Source organism: Pleurodeles waltl, chromosome 6 (assembly GCF_031143425.1).
Source record: "Pleurodeles waltl isolate 20211129_DDA chromosome 6, aPleWal1.hap1.20221129, whole genome shotgun sequence".
NCBI classification, from domain to species: Eukaryota; Metazoa; Chordata; class Amphibia; order Caudata; family Salamandridae; genus Pleurodeles; species Pleurodeles waltl.
The window spans coordinates 1,068,514,515-1,068,536,706 of record NC_090445.1 but is presented as its reverse complement, the minus strand read 5'-3'; the positions used below and the strand labels follow the sequence as shown (position 1 = coordinate 1,068,536,706).

The 22,192-nt window shown below is 46.7% G+C and overlaps 1 protein-coding gene across 2 annotated transcripts in view; it reads left to right on the top strand.

Annotated features, from left to right (window-relative positions):
* ECE1 (endothelin converting enzyme 1) overlaps positions 1–22,192 on the top strand; it is a 355,802-nt gene that overhangs the window by 231,031 nt on the left and 102,579 nt on the right. For both annotated transcript variants that reach the window (XM_069240079.1, XM_069240078.1), the window contains 2 exons: positions 16,611–16,753; positions 17,620–17,734. In XM_069240079.1, coding sequence (XP_069096180.1) covers positions 16,611–16,753; positions 17,620–17,734 — 258 coding nt within the window. The remainder of the gene's footprint in view (positions 1–16,610; positions 16,754–17,619; positions 17,735–22,192) is intronic.

Below are 22,192 nucleotides of genomic sequence, written 5' to 3'. Positions count from 1 at the left end.
GGTGAAGTGCCCTCCTACCCAAATCTGGCACTACAACTCATCCTAAGGTGAATGTTTGATGTCATCCTGGAAGAATGAGGTTGCCAGGCTTGAGAGTTGGTAAGGAATAGTGATGTCTGCTTTGGGGCAGTGTTGATCTTGCTAATATTTTGATTTTTTTGTTTTGTTGTTGGGGTTTGAGAGTAAATTGACCCAACAGGCCGGTCCCCAAGCCACAGGCAAATATTGTAGAAATACTGTGTAAGACCCAAGCAAGACTGGAAGAAACAGAAGATGGATCCTGGCAGACGTGGACCTGCAAATGAGGGGGACCAAGTTCCAGTTGCAGTGTCCGGTTGGGGCAGGGGCTACTACCCACCCTTCTGGAGATGCAGGACAAGGTCAACGGTGAAGACCAGGAGTCTGCTATGCAGCACAGGAGCAGGAGAAGAGTTCCAGAGGTGATGCATTCAATGTCCCACGTCGGAAGAAGAGCTGCATTCAGTCAGTGGTGTGGAAAAAACACCAACATGCCTTGCAAAGGCAAGAGTTGCAGAAGAGTTGCAATTTGTGTTATTACCAGCATAGCCTTGCATTCTATATGCCGATTTAAACTTTTGTTATACAGCAGTATGATTTTTTTGATCTTCATGCATCACTTTAAACTTTGGCACAGTCATATTGATCTTAACATTATCATGGTGCTGTGAGCCTGCTGACCTGGCATTATCATGGCATTGTGGCTGAAAGAACGTGGGCAGCGTGTTACTTTGGCACTGAGATACAAAGTCTTGGCCCCACAGTATTGAACAGTGTGAAACCGGTCAGGATACTAGCATTAATCCTAACTGAGTGTTTACCTTGGCCTTGCATCCAGGAACATAGTTAACCTGGAACTATATGTGGGAACACAAAGTAATGATATTCTTTTCGGGTTATCTTTGGGGTATTTGTTAATCTATAAGAGATTAAGATACCTTTTTCACGTTCCAAGGGTTCCTAAGGTCTGGGGCAGGGGAGTGTGAGGCTAGCAATATACTGATGCTTGTGAATGTGGTGTACTGACTTTTGAGAGCTGCTGGAGGCTCTTGGTGGCGACAATTGCATAATATTGCTTGATTTAATAACTTATTAGTGATAGCAGGTGGGGCCAGTTTAATAGAGAAAATGGCATCTTAATTTCACAAATATGGTTGAAAAAGTGTGCTTCAAAGGAAACTATTTCACCGAGTTATTTAAACAAGTTATTTGAGACAGATTCTAAAATATGCCTCCCACATCGTCATACGATCCTGCAAAATCTTGGTGACCCATTGATCCTGCTTATTGACTTCAAAACTTGAGGAAGCCTCATATTTGAGTAATAGAAAATGGATGTTTTATCTCTGATGCTGCGTTTTACTGTGTTATGGATGTAATAGGAGTTGCCTTTTCCCTGCAAGGAGTGGAAAGGGTTACACGGGTTTCTTTAGCTTATAGAGCCATTTTAGGCCTAGCGTTGGCCAAGACCTTTGATTTTCCTAAAATTATATAACATTACTTATAGTGGCTGTTAGCCAGCTGCCCTCTTCTTACATTGGTGTGCTACCATTTTAGTTCTTCCCACTTAAGCACACAACAAGAGGCGGCGGTCAGTCCACAGTAACCATTGGATTACTTCACTATGAGTGAAGGGCTTAATCCCTTTCACAAGGAGCATCTCTGCACACAAAATAGTCCCCTCAGTTGTCATTGCAAGGTGTGCTGTTTGAGAGCAAAGAATGTTTTTGCATTAATCCAATGTTATTATTTTTATTTTTTTATTTTTAAGTTTAAGGGCCTGGCAGCTTCCCCAATAATAAACATTTTTAAAAACTATAACAACATAAACTAGCGTCAGTTAAGCCAGTAGGCTGCTGGTGAACGTTGAACCCATTGGCTTTGCCAATGGTTGTTTTCTCGGACTGGCTGTCACTTTTATAGTGTCACTGAGGTGTGATTATCATCATTGGGTTTACATACTTTGGACAAGTATGCCTATGTTTTGTTTGTAGGTCGAACTCAAAATTTAAATTTACCTGTAATGTCAACTAAGCTGCAGCGTTGTCGCTTATCACACAGTAGCTTGGTGAGAATAAATACTTTTTGTTTGACCAATAAATTACAAAACCATTCTCTGGTTTTCACTATAAAATACTATTTGAATAGGATGCATCAGTTGTTTGTTTCTCCATTTGTGACAGTCACGAAGGGCTTCTGGGGTGCTTTACCATTTAAGCGGTGCCCTCGCTCACTACCCGTGCAAACCCTGTCTGTACTGTGACTGTGTCCAAGGGAGACCGCTGAAGTGCACGTGAAGGTCCAGGGACTGAGAGTACAAGTAGTCTTGGAAGTCGCAAAAACAATGTGGCAGCCGATGTTTTCCAGGTCCTTCCTGCTGGTGTGTTCCCTCTTTCCTCATGATTCACAGACTCTTTGTGGACTTCAGGCTCTCCCATTTTTCTCTGTCCGTCCCAAAACCTTGTTGAATTCATTGTTTTATTTCATTCCTTCTTAGTGGCATGGTTCTCGGGGATTGCTATCTTTTCTTGTAAGGTTGCTTCTTAGGAAACGCCAGTTTCCTAAGAAGCTCCAACCTTGGCACCTTGTGCCACCAAGTTCCAACCTTGGCACCTTGTGCCACCAAGAAAAATAAAACAAAAATGCCACCTGGGCAACTTTCTGAGCTATGAACCCATTCTGGATTCCCAGGCTAGCTTGGCCCACAACTAAGACAAAGGATTTTATCTGGGTCATTCCCAGACCATGTAGGTTATCTGGAGGGTCTACACTTATAAGCAGGAGGCACTGTATCCTGGTTAGTGAATATAAAATACGAGACTGCCAAACTTGAAAAACCCATTGCCGCATGGCATTTTTTATTTGGTAAGGACAAAATTGTGGCCCTTGTTGTTTACTACAGCTCAGCTGACTTTAGTCACCATTCACTGAGTTTCCTCATTTGCTGGTTTTCTCTTGGACTATTATATGGATCATTATGTTACATAGGGACTTGCATGCGCACAAAGTACAGACAGTAAGTAAATTAAATCAACGAACATTACGAGCATGAAGGCAGCCTGCTTTTGATAGTTGAACAAAATAATACTGTCTGAATTGTGTCAGATCAGGGAAATCAAGAGCCAGGCACTGATCTTGTCAAGGGTGGTTACACATGGTGGGGCAGGGTTTATTATCTGCAAAATAACATCTTACACTGACCATCATAAGTTTTGTAAGTAGCTCCTTTTTGACACAGTTGAAATATGCACTGTTCAGCATTTTTCAACTACGACCATGTAAATTATAAGGTGCCGAGTAGGGATAACTTGCTGATGGATGGGAGGTGCAATTGGCTGCCAACTGGCAGGGGATATTACGTTGGCAAAGTCAATTGATCTGGTATCGGCTGCCCACCTCTTGGCTTTACCAGTGCTTGTTTTGTTGTGGTGTTTACTTAAGTTTGGTGAGGGTCTGGTAGCTTCCCCAGCAATAATCTATAAAACATTGCCTAAATGCAAAAATGTCTTTGATTTCAAATGCACACATTGCCATTGAAGTCCTTGGCACTTGAGGGAACTACTTTGTGTGTGGACTTACACCTTGTAAAAGGGAGGAATGCTGTCACTCATAAATTAAGTTGGTCAATGGCTCACTGGAAATTAGATTAAAGTGTAATCGAGCATTTGGCTAAGGACAGAAATCTGGTTACTGATGGGCTATCTGCAGAGTTCTGTCAGCCATATGCAATTTACCTTGTCCCTCAACTTGCTAAGAAGAACAAAGCCATGCTGGTATGTGGGGAGCTCTCCACCTCAACTAGAGGGGCACCAATCGTAACTCTGGCCAAACCAGATGGGTCGAAATGGGAAGCAGCCCCCTACAGGCCGCTCATTATTCTTGACCTTGACTACAAAATGCTTTGCTAAATACTAGCTAATAGGCTGTACCCTTCTTGTCCACCCTAATAAATGTGGGCCAGAATCAGTTCATCCCCACATGTAATGCAACTCTCACTCTGAGGTTCTATAGGCTCCTTGACAAGAGGTCATCAGCTAAACAACATGGAGCAGTTGTGGTCTCTGTATACATAGAAAAGGCATTGAACACGCTACAGTGGGGTTATCTCAGCTCAGTAATGTGTTGTGTGGGAATGGGGAGAGATTGGGCCAGTTGGACTGTAATGCTGTACTCTAAATCTGTGGCCGAAGTAAAAACTTGAATCTTTATTTCTAGACAATTCCAATGAATTAAGGGAACAAGGCACAGCTGTCAACTATCTCCCATTTATTTTTACGGTGCAATTGAACTCTTTGGCACAGTGGTTAGGATTGAGGAATAGATGAGGGCCAGCTCTTTGCGGGAGAGTTCACACCATTTTGCTGTACCCTGATGACCCGTTATTCTATTAAAAAAACGGTATGGTAGGCCTTCCACCAACTTTACATCTCCTAGTAGGATTTTGAAAATGTAAGGAAATGCCTCCTTGGCATGGTTACCCCCAGACTTTTTGCCTTTGCTGATGCCAAGTTATGATTTGAAAGTGTGCTGAGGCCTGCTAACCAGGCCCCAGCACCAGTGTTCTTTCCCTAACCTGTACTTTTGTTTTCACAATTGGCACACCCTGGCATCCAGGTAAGTCCCTTGTAACTGGTACCCCTGGTACCAAGGGCCCTGATGCCAGGAAAGGTCTCTAAGGGCTGCAGCATGTCTTATGCCACCCTGGGGACCCCTCACTCAGCACAGACACACTGCTTGCCAGCTTGTATGTGCTGGTGGGGAGAAAAATGACTAAGTCGACATGGCACTCCCCTCAGGGTGCCATGCCAACCTCACACTGCCTATGGCATAGATAAGTCACCCCTCTAGCAGGCCTTACAGCCCTAAGGCAGGGTGCACTATACCATAGGTGAGGGCATAGGTGCATGAGCACTATGCCCCTACAGTGTCTAAGCAAAACCTTAGACATTGTAAGTGTAGGGTAGCCATAAGAGTATATGGTGTGGGAGTCTGTCATACACGAACTCCACAGCACCATAATGGCTACACTGAAAACTGGGAAGTTTGGTATCCAACTTCTCAGCACACTGATGCCAGTGTACATTTTATTGTGAAATACACCCCAGAGGGCATCTTAGAGATGCCCCCTGAAAACATACCCGACTTCCATTATGGGCTGACTAGTTTTACTAGCCTGCACACACCAGACCTGTTGCTGGCCACATGGGTAGAGTGCCTTTGTCACTCTGTGGCTAGTAACAAAGCCTGTACTGGGTGGAGGTGCTTCTCACCTCCCCCTGCAGGAACTGTAACACCTGGCGGTGAGCCTCAAACGCTCACCCCCTTTGTTACAGCACCCCAGGGCACTCCAGCTAGTGGAGATGCCGCCCCCTCCGGCCACGGCCCCACTTTTGGCGGCAAGGCAAGAGGAGATAATGAGAAAAACAAGGAGGAGTCACTGGCCAGTCAGGACAACCCCTAAGGTGTCCTGAGCTGAGGTGACTCTGACTTTTAGAAATCCTCCATCTTGCAGATGGAGGATTCCCCCAATAGGATTAGGGATGTGCCCCCCTCCCCTCAGGAAGGAGGCACAAAGAGGGTGTAGCCGCCCTCAGGGCTAGTAGCCATTGGCTACTAACCCCCAGACCTACACACACCCCTAAATTGAGTATTTAGGGGCTCCCAGAACCTAGCAAGATAGATTCCTGCAACCTGAAGACGAAGGAGGACTGCTGACCTGAAGCCCTGCAGAGAAGACGGAGACACCAACTGCTTTGGCCCCAGCCCTACCGGCCTGTCTCCCCACTTCAAGAGAAACTGCAACAGCGACGCGTTCCACAGGGTCCAGCGACCTCTGAAGTCTCAGAGGACTACCCTGCATCTAAAAGGACCAAGAACTCCTGAGGACAGCGGCTCTGCTCCAAAGAAGAAACAATTTTGCAACAAAGAAACAACTTTAAAAGGACTCCACGTTTCCCGCCGGAAGCATGAGACTTTGCACTCTGCACCCGACGCCCCCGGCTCGACCTGCGGAGAAACAACACTACAGGGAGGACTCCCCGGTGACTGTGACCCTGTGAGTAGCCAGAGTTGAGCCCCCCCAGCGATGACTGCAGAGGGAATCCAGAAGCTCCCCCTGACCGCGACTGCCTGCTTCTAATAACCCGACTCCTGGTAAAGACACTGCACCCGCAGCCCCCAGGACCTGAAGGATCCGACCTCCAGTGCAGAAGTGACCCCCAGGTGGCCCTCTCCCTTGCCCAGGTGGTGGCTACCCCGTGGAGCCACCTCTTGCCTCCCTGCTTCGCTGAAGAGACCCCTGGGTCTCCCATTGAACTAATTGCAAACCCGACGCCTGTTTGCACTCTGCACCCGGCCGCCCCCGTGCCGCTGAGGGTGTACTTTTTGTGCTGACTTGTGTCCCCCCCCCCCCCCCCCCCCCCCCTGGTGCCCTACAAAACCCCACTGGTCTGCCCTCCGAAGACGCAGGTACTTACCTGCTGGCAGACTGGAACCAGGGCACCCCCTTCTCCATTGAAGCACATGCGTCTTGAGCACCACTTTGACCTCTGCACCTGACCGGCCCTGAGCTGCTAGTGTGATAACTTTGGGGTTGCCCTGAACCCCCAACGGTGGGCTACCTTGGACCCAACTTTGAACCCTGTAGGTGGTTTACTTACCTGCAAAACTAACAAACACTTCCCTCCCCCAGGAACTGTTGAAAATTGCACTATCTAGTTTTAAAATAGCTTATTGCCATTTTTGTGAAAACTGTACATGCTATTTTGCTGATTCAAAGTTCCTAAGTTACCTAAGTGAAATACCTTTCATTTGAAGTATTACTTGTAAATCTTGAACCTGTGGTTCTTAAAATAAACTAAGAAAATATATTTTTCTATACAAAAACCTATTGGCCTGGAATGGTCTTTGAGTGTGTGTGTTCCTCATGTATTGCCTGTGTGTGTACAACAAATGCTTAACACTACCCTCTAATAAGCCTACTGCTCGACCACACTACCACAAAATAGAGCATTAGAATTATCTCTTTTTGCCACTGTCTTACCTCTAAGGTGAACCCTTGGACTCTGTGCATGCTATTTCTTACTTTGAAATAGTACATACAGAGCCAACTTCCTACAGAAAACCTTTGGGACTTCCCAGTAATTGGTCCAAAAAGTGTGCATCCCCCCTCACTCCATATGACAGTTGCCTGGCTTTGGTAAACTGTGGAGTGACATCCTTCAAATACTTGAGGGAAACTGTTTATCATAATGTGGAGTGCCTCGGGTAAGGGAACTTGGGCATTACTTTGTGGTCATAGAAGGGAAATGTGGCTTTCTGGAGATCCTGTAAGTTACCCCTTATGGTGAGACTGCTCCTTACCTAACTGATTATTCTTCCCAGATTACTCTTTCTTTATAAACTTACCGGTTTCGTTGCTGATGAATTGGTTTAAATAGGTAGATTCTCAGGTGAGGGACTTAGCCTCCCTAGAGTTACTTCAGAGGCCTATAACGGAGGGCAGCGTAGATGCACCAGATTAGAAATTGTATTATCTAGCAGTACAGCTGTAGTGGATAGATCGCTGGATGGTAACTGTATGGTTGAGATTGGATTCCTGGCCAAGGAACCCTGTCAGGTGGCTTTCATAGCATTGCTTTAGAGGAAATGATTGGAAGTGGGACAGACCTTGTTCCATAACATAGTATTGAAATGCTGGATGAGCTGCATTTAAAAAAACAAAAAAACAAAATATTATGCTGCCAATTATATCCCCAGGCCATGCCGTTAGTTGGGTGCCATCACGTGGAGAATTTCTTTGCCACTAAACAAACAACACAATGGACTGTGGTGGAAATCTCATTGCTTGGTATTCCTACTTGGCTAGGGAGATTATCCGTTGGAGACCCTGACTTCAGAGTATGGTTTTCCACCTGGGCAGTTTTTAACCCATGGAGCTGTGATGTTTGTGTGTTAGGGCATTTGAGATGCGATTGTAGAAGAACCCTACAACATAACATCTTACAGGTGCCATTTACAATAGAGACTGGCCGTAAACTGATTACCTTGCTCTGTAAAACACTAAAGATACTGAGACATTGGCCTCGGCAAGGTTAAGACTCACTGGGAATCCAATCTCGGGGAAGAAATAAGCCATAAGCAAAGAAAATGCATTCCCTCATGCACTCCAATTTCTAGGAACACTATATTTTAATTTACGCTACTTAATTATCTCCGTAATACGTACCTATCACCTAATAAGATGTTGAGTAGAGAGTCCACCCTGTGTACGTCCACGGCAGGGTGGGTTACTGTTATATCAGACAGCAGTTGGCCAGGCTTGAAGAAGAAGCACTGAGAAGGGAGGAAGCCAGAGGTGTGCAGAAGTGTCCCATAGCCAAAATATGGAGCGAAGTTATCCACGCTTTAGAAAATCAGCCTTATGATTCAGAAGATTTGAAACTGGAACGTTGAGCTTCTGTGCCTGTGTTAATCTCGATGTCATAATAGTCCCAATGATCATTGTGCTGGGCGGCACTTGCCGGGTGTTGACCCACAGTTTACACTTGGTCGATGCAGTTGACCAACAAGACAACCTTAAGTTTGTAGCGAGAAAAGCTGTCCTTAACCACCTAAATTTCTAAAGTTACGAACGTTTATTCTCCGATACGCTTACATTTTTTCAAATTTTCACCACAATGATGGTAGGTGTGATATTAAAGAAATCTAGTAACACTTCACTAGAAAATGACGTGTGATGCAGCCATAGACATGCATTTGGATAAATGGCAGCAAAAAGATTTAAAAATAAACAAGTTGACCCTCCTTGCAGGTAGGTCGCTCCCCGCTCCTCCTTCCGCTCTACCGCCTTTACCGTTTCCTTGCTGCTTTTGCTTCCCCGCCGCTGCGTCCCCTGCGGCCCCTCCCACCTCCTTCTTTCACCGTTCATTCCTTTTTTCCCTGCCGCTGCGTCCCCTGCGGCCCCTCCCGCCTCCACCCTCGTTCTCACAGTTCATTCCTTTTTTCCCTGCTGCTGCATCCCCTGCGGCCCCTCCCGCCTACCCCCTCGTTCTCTCATCGTTCATTCCTTTTTTCCCCTGCCACTGCGGCCCCTCCCGCCTCCCACACCGTTTTCCTCTTCCCTTTTCCCGCTGCTGCGGCCCCAGCCCTCTCATAGGACTAGCCCTCACGCCTCCCAGCTGCCACACCCACCCTCCCCTCCTGTTATGGCAGCCGCGGTGCGGCTGCGACGCTGGTGCACCAAAGGCAAGCCTGTCTGCGCCTGGACCGCGCCCAGCGCACCCTCACCCCCCCGGTCTGCGAGACCCCTGCATCTCCAGACGCGGCTACACGGCCGACCAACTCAACGCCCTCAACCCCGGCCGCACCACAGCATGCTCCCAGTCCTCACAGCATGGACCACGAGCACCATTCAGCGAATCCCTCGCCGACCTCACCAGCACCCACGCACTCACCTCAACGGATTACATCCTTCTCTGGGACCTAAATTTCCACCTGGAGAACAACAACACCAACTCCACTACTCTGATCGACAACCTCGCCAACCACGGCCTCAGACAACTCGTCAACACACCAACCCACATCGCCGGCCACACGCTTGATCCCATCTTCTCAAGTGCCCACGTCACCTTCAACCATACCACCGTACTCCACTGGACCGACCACCACTGCATCCACTTCACCTACAAAAAACATACCGAGCACCATCGCACCCAACAACCACCCCGCCAATGCTGGAGCAAAGTTACGGAAGACCAGCTCACCAACGCCCTCGTCCAGAACCCTCCACCGACCAACACCGCCGCCAACAACCTCACCCTGTGGATCAACGACTGCGCCAACACCCTCGCGCAACTCAAAAAACCCACCGACCACCAAGCCAGAAGAAAAGCCACCTGGTTCACAGACAAGCTCTTAAATATCAAATGCGACTGTTGGAAGCTTAAAAAGTAATGGCTCCTCAAACGCACACCTGACAGCCTCACAGCCCACAAAGACACCACCCGCAAGCACCACCAACTCATTAGACAAGCCAAACGATCCCACTTCAAAGACCGCCTGGACAACAACGCACACGACAGCAAAGAGCTCTTCAGCATTGTGAAAGAACTCTCCAACCCCAGCGGCAACATCAATGACATCCCTCCATCCCAAGAACTCTGCAACGCACTGTCCACTTTCTTCCACCGGAAGATCAGCGACATCACGACAGTTTTGACGCCACTCCCACGCCATACCCCACCCCCGAACACACCACCTGACCTCCTGGACCAACGTGAACGACAGACTCGCAAGATCATGAACTACCTCCACTCAGGATCTCCGTCAGACCCCTGCCCCCACCACGTATACAACAAAGCTGACTCCACCATCGCCCCCCAACTACGGAAGGTCATCAACATCTCCTTTGAAACAGCGACATTACCAGAAAAATGGAAACACGCCGAAATCCGCGCCCTCCTCAAGAAGCCCAAAGCAGACCCCAACGACCTCAAGAACTTCCGACCCATCTCCCTGCTCCCCTACCTAGCAAAGGTGATTGAAAAAATCGTCAACCCACAACTAACCAGCCACCTCGAAGACAAAGGCATCCTAGACCCCTCCCAGTCTGGCTTCAGACGAAACCACAGTACCGAAACCGCCCTTCTTGGCGCTACATACTACATTAGACGCCAAATGAACAACGGCGAAACATCAGCCCTCATCCTCCTGGACCTATCTGCTGCTTTCGACAGTCTGCCACTGCACCCTGGAATCACACCTCCACAAAACCGGAATTCAAAGAAAAGCCCTCGACTGGATCGTCTCATTCCTCTCCGGCAGAACCCAGAGAGTCCGCCTCCCCCCTTCCGCTCCGAAGCCACCGACATCATCTGCGGCGTTCCCCAGGGCTCATCCCTCAGCCCGACACTGTTCAACATCTCCATGGCCCCCCACGCACAAGTAGCCCGACAACACAACCTCAACATTCTCACCTACGCCGACGACACCCAGCTCATCCTCCCACTCACCAAAGACCTGCGCACCGCCAAAACCAACCTCCACGAGGGAATGAAATCCATTGATGAATGGATCAGAAACAGCCGTCTGAAACTGAACTCGGACAAGACGGAGGTCCTCATCCTCAGATCCACCCCCTCCGCCTGGGACGACTCTTGGTGGCCCACCGCACTAGGAACCCCACTGACACTGACCGGCCATGCTCGCAACCTGGGCGTCATCCTCGACTCCTCCCTCACCTTGTCTAAACAGGTCAACGCAGTTTCCTCCTCCTGCTACAACACGCTCCGCAGAATCTACAAATGGATCCCGACAGAAACAAGAACAGCAGTGACACAGGCCCTCGTCAACAGCAGGCTGGACTATGGCAACGCACTCTACACAGGCATCCCAGCAAAAAACCTACTTCGCCTCCAACTCATCCAAAACGCCTCCTCCCAACTGATCCGAAACCTACCCCGCCACACCTCCCACCACCTGAGAAACCTTCACTGGCTCCCCTTGGACAAAAGGATCACTTTCCAGCTTCTTACCCACACTCACAAAGCGCTCCACGACACCGGACCAGCCTACCTAAACAACACTCTGCTTCTACACCCCCACCCGTCAGCTCCGCTCCTCTGGCCTCGCCCTCGCCGTCGTCCCCCCGCATCCGAAGAAAGTCCTCCGGCGGCAGATCCTTCTCCTACCTCGCCGCCAAAACCTGGAACACCCTCCCCACCAACCTGTGACACAAGACCTACTCGCCTTCAAAAGACTCCTCAAGACCTGGCTCTTCGACCAGTAACTCCTCCTCCCCCCCCCCCCCCCGCCAGCACCTTGAAACCCTCACGGGTACGTAGTGCGCTTTTATAAATCCATTGATTGATTGACTGCAAATGTGGTGGGAATATACAGCAGTAATTGGAGTTATGTGAGGTCCATAGGTCTCTGGGCCCAGGTGCCACTGCACCTGTTGCTTCACTGATAACTAGGCCTCATGAGAGAAAGCGGATAGGGCAGAAAAAGAAGTGAAAGTAATACAACTAACAAAATGAAGAAATTGAAGGGTCACAAAGAAATGAAAGAAAGAAGGGAAAGAGAGAACAAGAACATGAAAACACAACTAAGAATAAATAGAGCAAACGTGTGAGACAAAAGGAAATAAGGGAAGGAAACTAGTGAACAAAAGATAAAGAGGAAAAAATACTGAAAAGTGTGGGGGGGGGGAAAGAGAAAAATAAACATGAGAGAAAAAAAGAGAGATGGTGAGAGAAACGAGCAGCAAAAGAACCAGGGCATGTACGTACTGACACATTTCCCGCAGACGCCAAATGGGAAAACCACTTTGACAATTTGGATCTCGACAAGTAACTTGTGGTTACCACATACAGACTGGAAACCGAGGGATTTATCGTAAAACATGAATTGACAGATAAAGATAAGAAAAACACCAGAGAAAGGAAGGAAGGAAGTAAGATCTAAATAAAAACAAAAGTGAAAGGACACATATCAAGTCAAAGGAAATAGCAAATAAAACAAAGAATGAAGGGAAGAGAACAATAGTTAAAGAATGACCGCCTAATGAAGAAAAAGAGTCAAAACAAGGAAAGAAATAACCAAGTTTTTTCAAGTTTGAAAGAGGAGGTAGCAACAAGAAGAGGGAAATAAAAAAGGGAGAGGAATAGAAATAAACAGTTGAAAGAGCGAAACTGTTTACGTGTTGATTGCAAGAGCTGGAAAGAGGACAATGGGGGAGAAAGAAAACATTGAGAGTAAAGGAAAGAACAAAGTCAGATAGGTGAAACAGACCCTCCCAAGTGAAGATGGCAGCTGAAAATAGATTTAATTGCCCCCCACGTCCTCAAACAGAAGTCGGGGTGGAGCAGCAGGGTCACTGCTGAACACCAGGAGGTACATTAGCAGAGTTCTATGTGAACCCCAATACAGCAATATTGGGGCACTTCTGATCAGGATTTGGGTTATAGACCGAGTTGTGTCATGGCGCAATGCTGGAAAAACAGAAGGGCAGCAGGTGAGGAATGAGAAACAAAGCCCGTCTAATTCCTGGTATTGGAATAATGTGGCACTGCAGGTTAGGGTTGAGGTGCACTGACAGTTGTATGTGGGCTGGTGTACTGGAATAGTAACAGGCACACAAGGTCAGAAGTGACGTATGTTAATGGAGCGATGTGTGGAACCTAGTATTGGCGCACCAGTGTCTGTGTTAGCCTGGAGGTGCCCTGGTGAAGCTTCTAGTGGGGCCAAGTATGGGAGTGGCAATGCCTCTGAACCACAGAAGCCAGGAGCCCTGAAGGGCGTGTGTGTGAGCCTTAGTAATGAGAAGAATTGTGCACTGAATGTTAGAATTTATGAATTCTGGTGAAGCTGATAGTGGGGCCAAGTATGGGAGTGGCATTGCCTCTGAACCACAGAAGCGGAGTCCTGAAGAGCGTGTGCGTCAGCCTTAGTAATGAGAAGAAATGTGCACTGACTTAGATTTGGTGGATTCTGACAGAGCTGTGGTGGTTCCCATCAACAGTGACGTTGGATGTTAGACTTGAGGTGCACTGGCTGAGCTGTGTTTTGCTCTTTTGGGTCCAATATTGGTGTGACAGTGTGACTGAATATTAGAATTGAGCTGCTGTAATGGAACTGTATGTTAGCGGGGTCCCAGTATAGGAAAGAAAATGAGTAGAACTGCGGTGCACTGATGGAGCTGTGCCTGAAGTCTCAGTACTGGAGCAGCAGAGTGTACTGACTAAAAGAACTGAGGTGCTCTCGCAGACAGCATGTGTGGGATTACTGGCACAGCTGAGGGCTTGGAGTGTGTGAACTGAGGTGCACTGATGGCGTTGCGAGTGGGATCCCAGTATGGAGCAGAAGTGGGCACTGTCTCTAATGATTGCAGAGCCCTGATACAGCTGGCTGCCAAGGCTATAAATAGTTACAACCAGCCTCCTCGCCCTAGCTCTCAACACACAGGCGGACACACTTGGTAAAGAAAATTCAAGCCAATGAAGGGTGGAATCCAAGCAGCTGAGAGTAAGCAGAGATCCCACAATGACAATATGTGACCAAAATAACAGCCTGATTTATAGCCTTATTTACAGCTGAGCTCAGAGGACGAATGCTCTGCAAATGAAAAAGGAAGCTTCCCTCAACAGGAGCAGTAAACCAAGTTAAAAAATAAAAATAATAAAGTCCCCTACAGACCAGATAAACAGGACAAAGCGTAATGATACAGTAGTTGGTTCCTTCTCCCACACGGAAGGAGGAGGGACAAAGAAGCATGACTGACCACCAGCAAACAAGGATTTTTAAATGGCACTGAAACTAACAAATGAAATAGCGGGAAACTCACAGAAGAAGTACACTTAAAAGTATACAAGAGGTCATACACTTACGATAGACCTAAAATGGATGTCATAGTGATGCTTTATTGTTCAGTTTAATTGAAGATGGGAGCAGAAATGCATCTAATACATAGCCGCTAGGCAGCTGCAGAGCAGGCAGCGTGTTTAGAAAATAGATTAACATCAAAACAATTTGGGTTGCCAAGGTACTTTACGAACCAGATGTCTTGATCTGCGGGAGTTAATGGATTAATTGCTTCCTGAGGAGCGTGGGAATTGGGAATTGCGCTCTAATTTGACAGAAAATGCTGGATTTAGAGGGCAAAAACAGCAGCATTCTTCTGGGATCTCTGGCACCATCCTGCGCTTGGGAGTAACGAGCATGAGGTAATCAACACAATTTCAACAGCTGCCAATTGAGAGGAGAAATTGAAGAACTACCATTTTATGGCTACCTGCTGTTGGGTGACTTCAGACACAATTAAAAAGAATTGAATTAACGTGCGCCGTAAACACTTTTTGGCAAAAGGAGTGAAAGCAGGATTTATTGAACTTGCAGTATTGACAGTAACTTGGCAGACGTGCAGAAATCTTGCTGCCTATGGACATATGGAGCACCATACAACTAATGCTCTATAGAAGAGGCCTTTATTTACAAGTTGGAGCGTTGATCTAATGTCTCTGGAGGCCGAGGCTGCCTTCTGATGCACCTCAGTAACGTAGCCTAAACTGTTTTAGATAATGATGCAGGCGCTGCAACTTGCTCATGACAAATCTCTCATGTCAAGGTCCTGCTTTACCTGTTTAACTTGCTCTCTTTATAATGGTACTTTTTTTTGTATGGATCTTTGCCATGGTATGTTGCAACAAGCCAAATGTATTTTTGACAATATAATGTTCTAATCATGAGACAACATTGGACAAGTGAAGTAATTGTGCATGGAAAATAATTCTGTCCTACTCCACAACCACAAGCTTAAGAATATACAGTTCTTGGTCCATAAGAGTACCTGTTGGCAACCCCCGCCCCCCCCCCCCCACCCCACCCCCTATGACTCCATCCGCCATGGATTGCCTGACCACCATCTTTTAACAGTGCCCTTCAAAACTCCAATTTATCTCCAAGCATAACGGTAATCAACAGAATTATCTTGACATTTTTATTGTTGCCTGAAAATTGTTGTAGACAAAGAACGCTGCAGCAGGTGGTTTTAAAATCATAATATACTTGCAAACATGGCGCCCCCCCCACCCGAAGTCAGCTGCCAGTGCGGTGGCACCAGTCGCACCACCCTAGAGCCGACCCTGCTGGGTATCATCTTTTGTGTCCCCACATGCCTTGCTACCCCCGTCAGACAAACATTGCTTGCTTTGTCCTAGACAGTTATCAAAGCTGCTCGCTTGCGGTCTCTTGTCACGCCTCATTCCATGTGCGCCTTAGTAAGTCTTTGGCTTATGGAATTGATGAGACAACACATAGGATGCCACAAGGCTCTCCTAAGGCAGTCTTTTCCTTCTCTCAAGTCACACTTTCTTTTGTCATTCCTTACTCACTTTCCCACAGTGTACTGCTTGCAGAGTCTGGTGCACCGTGCTTGCAGTTTCTTAACCCATTTTGAACGAAACCTGCAGTGACCCAATCATGCCTTGTGTGAAATGAAGTTAGTATTTTGCACTATCCCGTTCACAAAGCAGTGCACTATTGGCACATTCTAAGGCTTTTCCTGAGCAAGAGGTGCTCTTGAATTAAATGCGACAGAGATTAGTGCAAAGCCACAGGTCATGCACAGCAGCCTAACTCACCAGAGAGGAACACATTGGTGCCAGGTGCACTTGCTAGGAAGTGCTGAAGTGCTGGGTAGACGACCCTGTCTGAACACATACGTTTTGATTTGATTAACTTAATTAGTGGTTCGATTGCTTTTAAATCAACACAGAAATCAACTGTTGGTTTTCCACTTTCCATTTGAGCATTTTGAACACTTATGCAAATAATGATTGGTTGAGCATGCCTCCCCGACCTCCATTGATAATATTCACAACCTCACTCGAGTAGTGCAAAGAATACTCCTGCCTTGCTTTCGCTGCTTGAGGGCTCCTGGTGGTTTGACACGCCATGTACGCGGGTAGTGAAGAGGTAGTTTTGAAGATATTCTTCTTGATGTTTGTCAACACACCAAATGCACCTCACGCTTCCCCACTCATGTATACTTGACCATTGGTGGAGAAGAATAGTTTTGTCTCTTTCTCTTTCAGACGTTAGCGCCAGCCATAGACTGGATGCCCTTCCTCAGAACAGTCTTTAGCCCTGTGGAGATTAACGAGTCAGAGCCGGTTGTGGTGTATGCCAAAGAGTATCTGGTGCAGGTCTCGGAACTCATCAATTCTACAGACAAAAGGTATGGTTGGCTGGTAAGGCCAGATTTGCAGGGGAGAAGGTCTGAAGAGATAACAAGTTGGGTACGTGGCTTTTAGAACTGGTGATGCCACTATGAAACATAATGGCTCTGCATTACTACAGGAGAGCCCTTCGGCTGTACAACACTATTCTGGGGTCGAGTATGAACTGTTGAGGCTGGGTGGGAAAGGCTGTCTGCCGTAGTTCTTGCTCCTGTCTACCCCTTCACAGTAATGATCTTGGGATCGGTCAGACCCAATCTTCTGGGTACCCTCTGTTGATTACTTTCTTGGGGGTGGCGAATGTGTAACTGACCTTTTTAACTGCATGTTTTTGGGGGGACATTTTATGTAGTTTTCTGAACTTTTGTTTTAAAACTGTTCAACAAATCCCAACCTCAGTCTGTTACACTTCCTTTCAGGTGAGCTACTTGAGAGTGCCTAGTTCACTTACTGATCTCCGGAAAGGGGCCAGGGGAGGGTTTCAGATTCTGTTTTTCCTAGGAAATAGATTTCTAAATGCAGCACAAAGTGTGTGTGAGCGTGGGCGCACATGTTTGCGGGTGTGAGTGTCTGTCAGTTCCACACCCTTGCTATTCCATTCACCTGCCTTAAATTGGCTCTAAAGTCACTGACGTGGAGAGATGCTCGATAACTGAAGACTAGGCCACACTTGCCTTCGGGAGGTTTACCTGGCGATTACCACAGTGCACGTTGGAGCTCCCCTACAGCATGCTGCGTGCTTGACTGGCTTGTTACTGTAACCTTTGTGCCACCACGGATGGAGACTGTGGTCCATGGTGGTCCCCAAGCTGAATTTTAGGCACAGAGCGCATCAACCACTCTCTCCTTAACTTCTCCTGAGCAGTCTCCTCAACAACTACATGATGTGGAACGTGGTGCGCAAGGCGTCAGCTTTCCTGGATCAGCGCTTCCTGGATGCAGAGGAGAAGTTCTTGCAAGCCATGTACGGGACCAAAAAGGTATGGTTCCGACCAACGGAACTGCACTAATCCCCTTTAATGCTTCTTTATGGTTTGTCATGTTACTGTGCTATCTCTGATCTAGACTAATGTAGGGAGTTAATCTGCAGATCTTCCAGATTTCTTGTTTTTTATGCTCATGATTATAATGCATTTTCCCTTTGTGTGTGTGTGTGTGTGTGTGTGTGTGTGTGTGTGTTTTTTCACACTTTCTTCTACTGTTTGGAAAAATTACAAAGGAAGTTTCTAATTACTAAATGAGACAAATCTCCTGAGCTTAGTGTAACAGGCTTATATCTTTAATTCCGGCATGATTAGCCTTTTCAGTCAGCCTTGTGTTTAAGTCATTTGAATGCAGCATCTGTTTCACTAATCAGCCAGACAGGACATGATCAGCTAACCTAGCTATTATGAGTATTTCTGGAGTCTTTGCTAAAGTTCTGTTCAAGACTTTTCAAGCTCTATCACCCTGCCCTTTGCTTTTTCTCCTGCAACCTGTGCAATCAGTGAGACCCCAGTGGCGGTGGTGGTCTATTTTTCTGTACTGTTATTAAAGCTGTGTTGTGATAACAGGAGCACATAATAAGTTGGCATCCATCCTAAGTATGACTACTGCTCTTCAATCCAGGTTATGCAGTTGCTGGCACCGGTAGAAAAGAACTACCACCCCCCCTGCCCACACCCCCTTTAGAAGAGTACTGCCCACTGGTGCACTCCATTAAAAGATAAATGGGGGCCCTTGCCATTTTGTTATATATATTTATATGTTCGATGGCATGCGTGGCTGCAGATACACATGCTGTGCATATACTTCTGTCATCTAGTGTTGGGCTCTGAGTGTTACAACTTGTTTTTCTTCGAAGAAGTGTTTTCGAGTCACGGGATCGAGTGACTCCTCTTCTTCGGTTCCATTGCGCATGGGCATCGACTCCATGTTAGATTGTTTTCATTCCGCCGTTGGGTTCGGACATGTTTCCTTTCGCTCCGAGAGTTTGATTCAGAAAACATTGAAAACGCTTTATTTTCATTGGAAGTGTATCGATCGGGTTTACATCTTCTATCGACACATCAGTACCATCGGAAAAGACATCTCTACTCGCCCATCGGGGCATGCGCACCCAACTCTGGCCTAGTCGGGACCGCGTGGAAGCCTTATGGATCGGACTGCATTCCGATTCTGTCCTCGGTGCCATGCAAAATTCCCTTATACAGACCAACACCTCGTCTGTAAACTTTGCCTTTCCCCAGATCATTGGGAAGAAAATTGCGAGGCCTGCCGATCCTTCCGATCTATAAAGACACTTCGAGACAGAACAGCACGAAGGCTCGAGATGGCGTCCAGAAGCTCTGAGCATCTTGACGTCAAAGATGAAGAGATCATGCAGACAGCTGTCTCTGTTCGAAGTTTCGACTCCGACCAGGAATCCGAGGAAGACTGACCGGTTACGGCAGGACAACATGAGTACGCCTGCCTCCAGTACCATCACATAGACCAGAATATAAGGCCTTGGGTACACCACTGCCGGAAGGCCATGGCTCGACATGAAAAAAGACCTCTGGTGACCAAACTGCCAGTTCGGCACCGAAAAGGGCTACTCCTCTGAAACCATCAGTCGACAAAGTTCTGAATCGAGCAAACAGCGTTTTTCGGAGTCAAATTCGGAAATCCCTTTCGGAGCTGAGATCATCCACTACACCATCTTTTTCTATATCAAAAAAGCCGGCTTCGGAACCAAAAAGAGCAGGTTACACAGAGGAGCATGGACTTTCTAAGAAAGCCACAAAACCTCTGAAGTGGAGTCTCAGGTACAGCCAATACTTGAAGTAATGGACGAAAGGCAAGCCAGGATTCATATCCACAAAGAAACTGGCAGAATGCTAACAGCACCTCCTCTGAAACCTAAGAGGAAATTAGCCTTTCAGGAGGAATTGGACAATACACAGCCTCCATCTAAAGTGCCAAAGCCAAAGGGGAGACCACCACTTCCTCAATTTTCTCCTCCTCATTCTCCTCCTCACTCTCCACACCTGCATATCTCTCCTCCTACCAGTCCTACATAAATGCAGTCACCATCACATTGGTTTGACACGCAACAAGACAATGTAGACCCACAGGATATTTATGATCCAGATCCCATTCCAGACAACGACACAGACTGCTATCCCTCTAAGCCTTCACCACCAGAGGGTAGTACAGGTTACAATCCAGTTTTAGCTAGGGCTGAAGCATACAATAGTGTTACCATGCACACTTAACCATTGGAGGACGATTTTTTTGTTTAATACACTCTCCTGCCCACATTCAACATACCAGTCTCTCCCTATGTTCCCCGGCATGCTAAAACACGCTGATCAAATTTTAGCGAGCCAGTTAAAGCAAGGATAATTACTTCCAGGATAGAGAAGAAATACAAGCCACCTCCCTCTGATCCTGTTTACATAACTCAATAACTCCCTCCAGACTCAGTAGTAGTAAGCGCTGCCAGCAAAAGGCCAAACTCCGTCATCAGGTGATGCACCCCCATCAGACAAAGAGACTAGGAAATTTGATCCTGCAGGGAAGAGTTGCATCCTAGGCAGCCACTCAATGGAGGATAGCCAACTCCCAGGCGTTGTTGGCTAGATACAACAGGGCCCATTGGGTTGAGATTCAAGACCTAATTCAGCATCTCCCCAAGGAGCATAAAAAAAGGGCACAACAAATAGTGGAGGAAGGGCAAGCCATCACCAATAATCAGATTAGGTCTGCCCTAGACGCAGCAGACACAGCTGCCATGAGTGTCAACACTGCTGTAACAATAAGAAGGCATGCATGGCTCAGGTCCTCGGGTTTCAAACCCAAAATCCAACAAGTGGTGTTAAATATGCTGTTCAATAAAAAACAACTTTTTGGCCCAGAAGTGGACACTGCAATTGAGAAATTGCGTAAAGATTCAGTCATCGCAAAAGCTATGGGTGCGCTATACACCACACCATACAGGGGATTCTTTCGGAAACCTCAGTTTAGAGGTGGATTTAGAGCTCCAACAGCAGAGGCATCCACACCGCAAGCAAAACCAACCTCAATACCAACGAGGTGGTTTTAAGGGTACATATAGAGGACAGTATCCCAGAAGTAGAGGGAAATATCAGACCTCCAAACAAACCTCACAGCACACTAAACAGTGACTCGTTTCATCCCCTTCCACTCCATACCTCCCCTGTGGGAGGAAAACTACAAACGTTCCACACCAATCGGCAAAACATTACCGCAGACATTTGGGTACTATCAATTATCTGCAATGCTTATTGCCTAGAATTGATACAAACTCCCCCAATCATTCAACCAAAACCATACAAATTATCCACAGAACACATCAGTCTGTTACTGGAAGAAGTCAAATCTCTATTACTCAAACAAGCAATAGAACCTGTGCCACAAAATCAAGTAGGGACGGGAGTTTACTCACTATTTCCTGATTCTTAAAAAGGATGGCACCCTAAGACCAATATTAGATCTTGGGACCCTCAACCTTTACATCCTGTCAGAACACTTTCACATGGTAACTCTTCAGGATGTTTTCTCACTACTTCAAAAACACGATTTCATGGCAACATTAGACCTCAAGATTGTATATTTTCATATACCCATCCTTCGGGCACATAGAAAATATCTCAGGTTTGTCATTCAAGGAAAGCACTATCAGTTCAAAGGGTTACCCTTTGGAATAACAACAGCTCCAAGGGTATTCACAAAGTGCCTAGCGGTAGTCCCAGCCTACCTAAGAAGACAACATATACATGTCTTTCCATATCTAGACGATTGGCTAATAAAATCAAACCGTCATACGCAGTGTCAAAATCTTGCGCATTACGTAATACAAACCCTGCACACGCTAGGGATCTCAATAAATTACAAAAAGTTGCAACTACAATCTGCACAAATACAACAGTATTTAGGTGCAATACTAAATACTCGAAAGGCGCTAGCAAGCCGTAATACGCAAAGAATACAAGCATTCCAAAATATAATCGCACAGATACAGACAGGTCAACAGTATACTGTCAGATTTGTCCTGAAAATGTTAGGGATGATGGCATCATGTATTGCAATTGTTCCACATGCAAGACTAAGCATGCGGCCCTTACAACAGTGCCTTGCACAACAATGGTCACAGGCACACTGTCAACTTCAAGATATAGTGTTGATAGACCGTCAAACATACATGTCCCTTCAGTGGTGGAATTCCACAAATCTAAACAAGGGGCGGCCATTTCAAGACCCTGTGCCTCAGACCATAATTACAACAGATGCATCAATGATTGGCTGGGGAGCTCAACTCAACAATCACAACATCCAAGGACAATGGGATGCCCAACACAAACCGCTACACATAAATCACTTAGAGTTGTTAGCTGTCTTCCTAGCACTCAAAGCTTTTCAGCCTCTTCTCACTCACAAGAATGTCCTGATCAAAA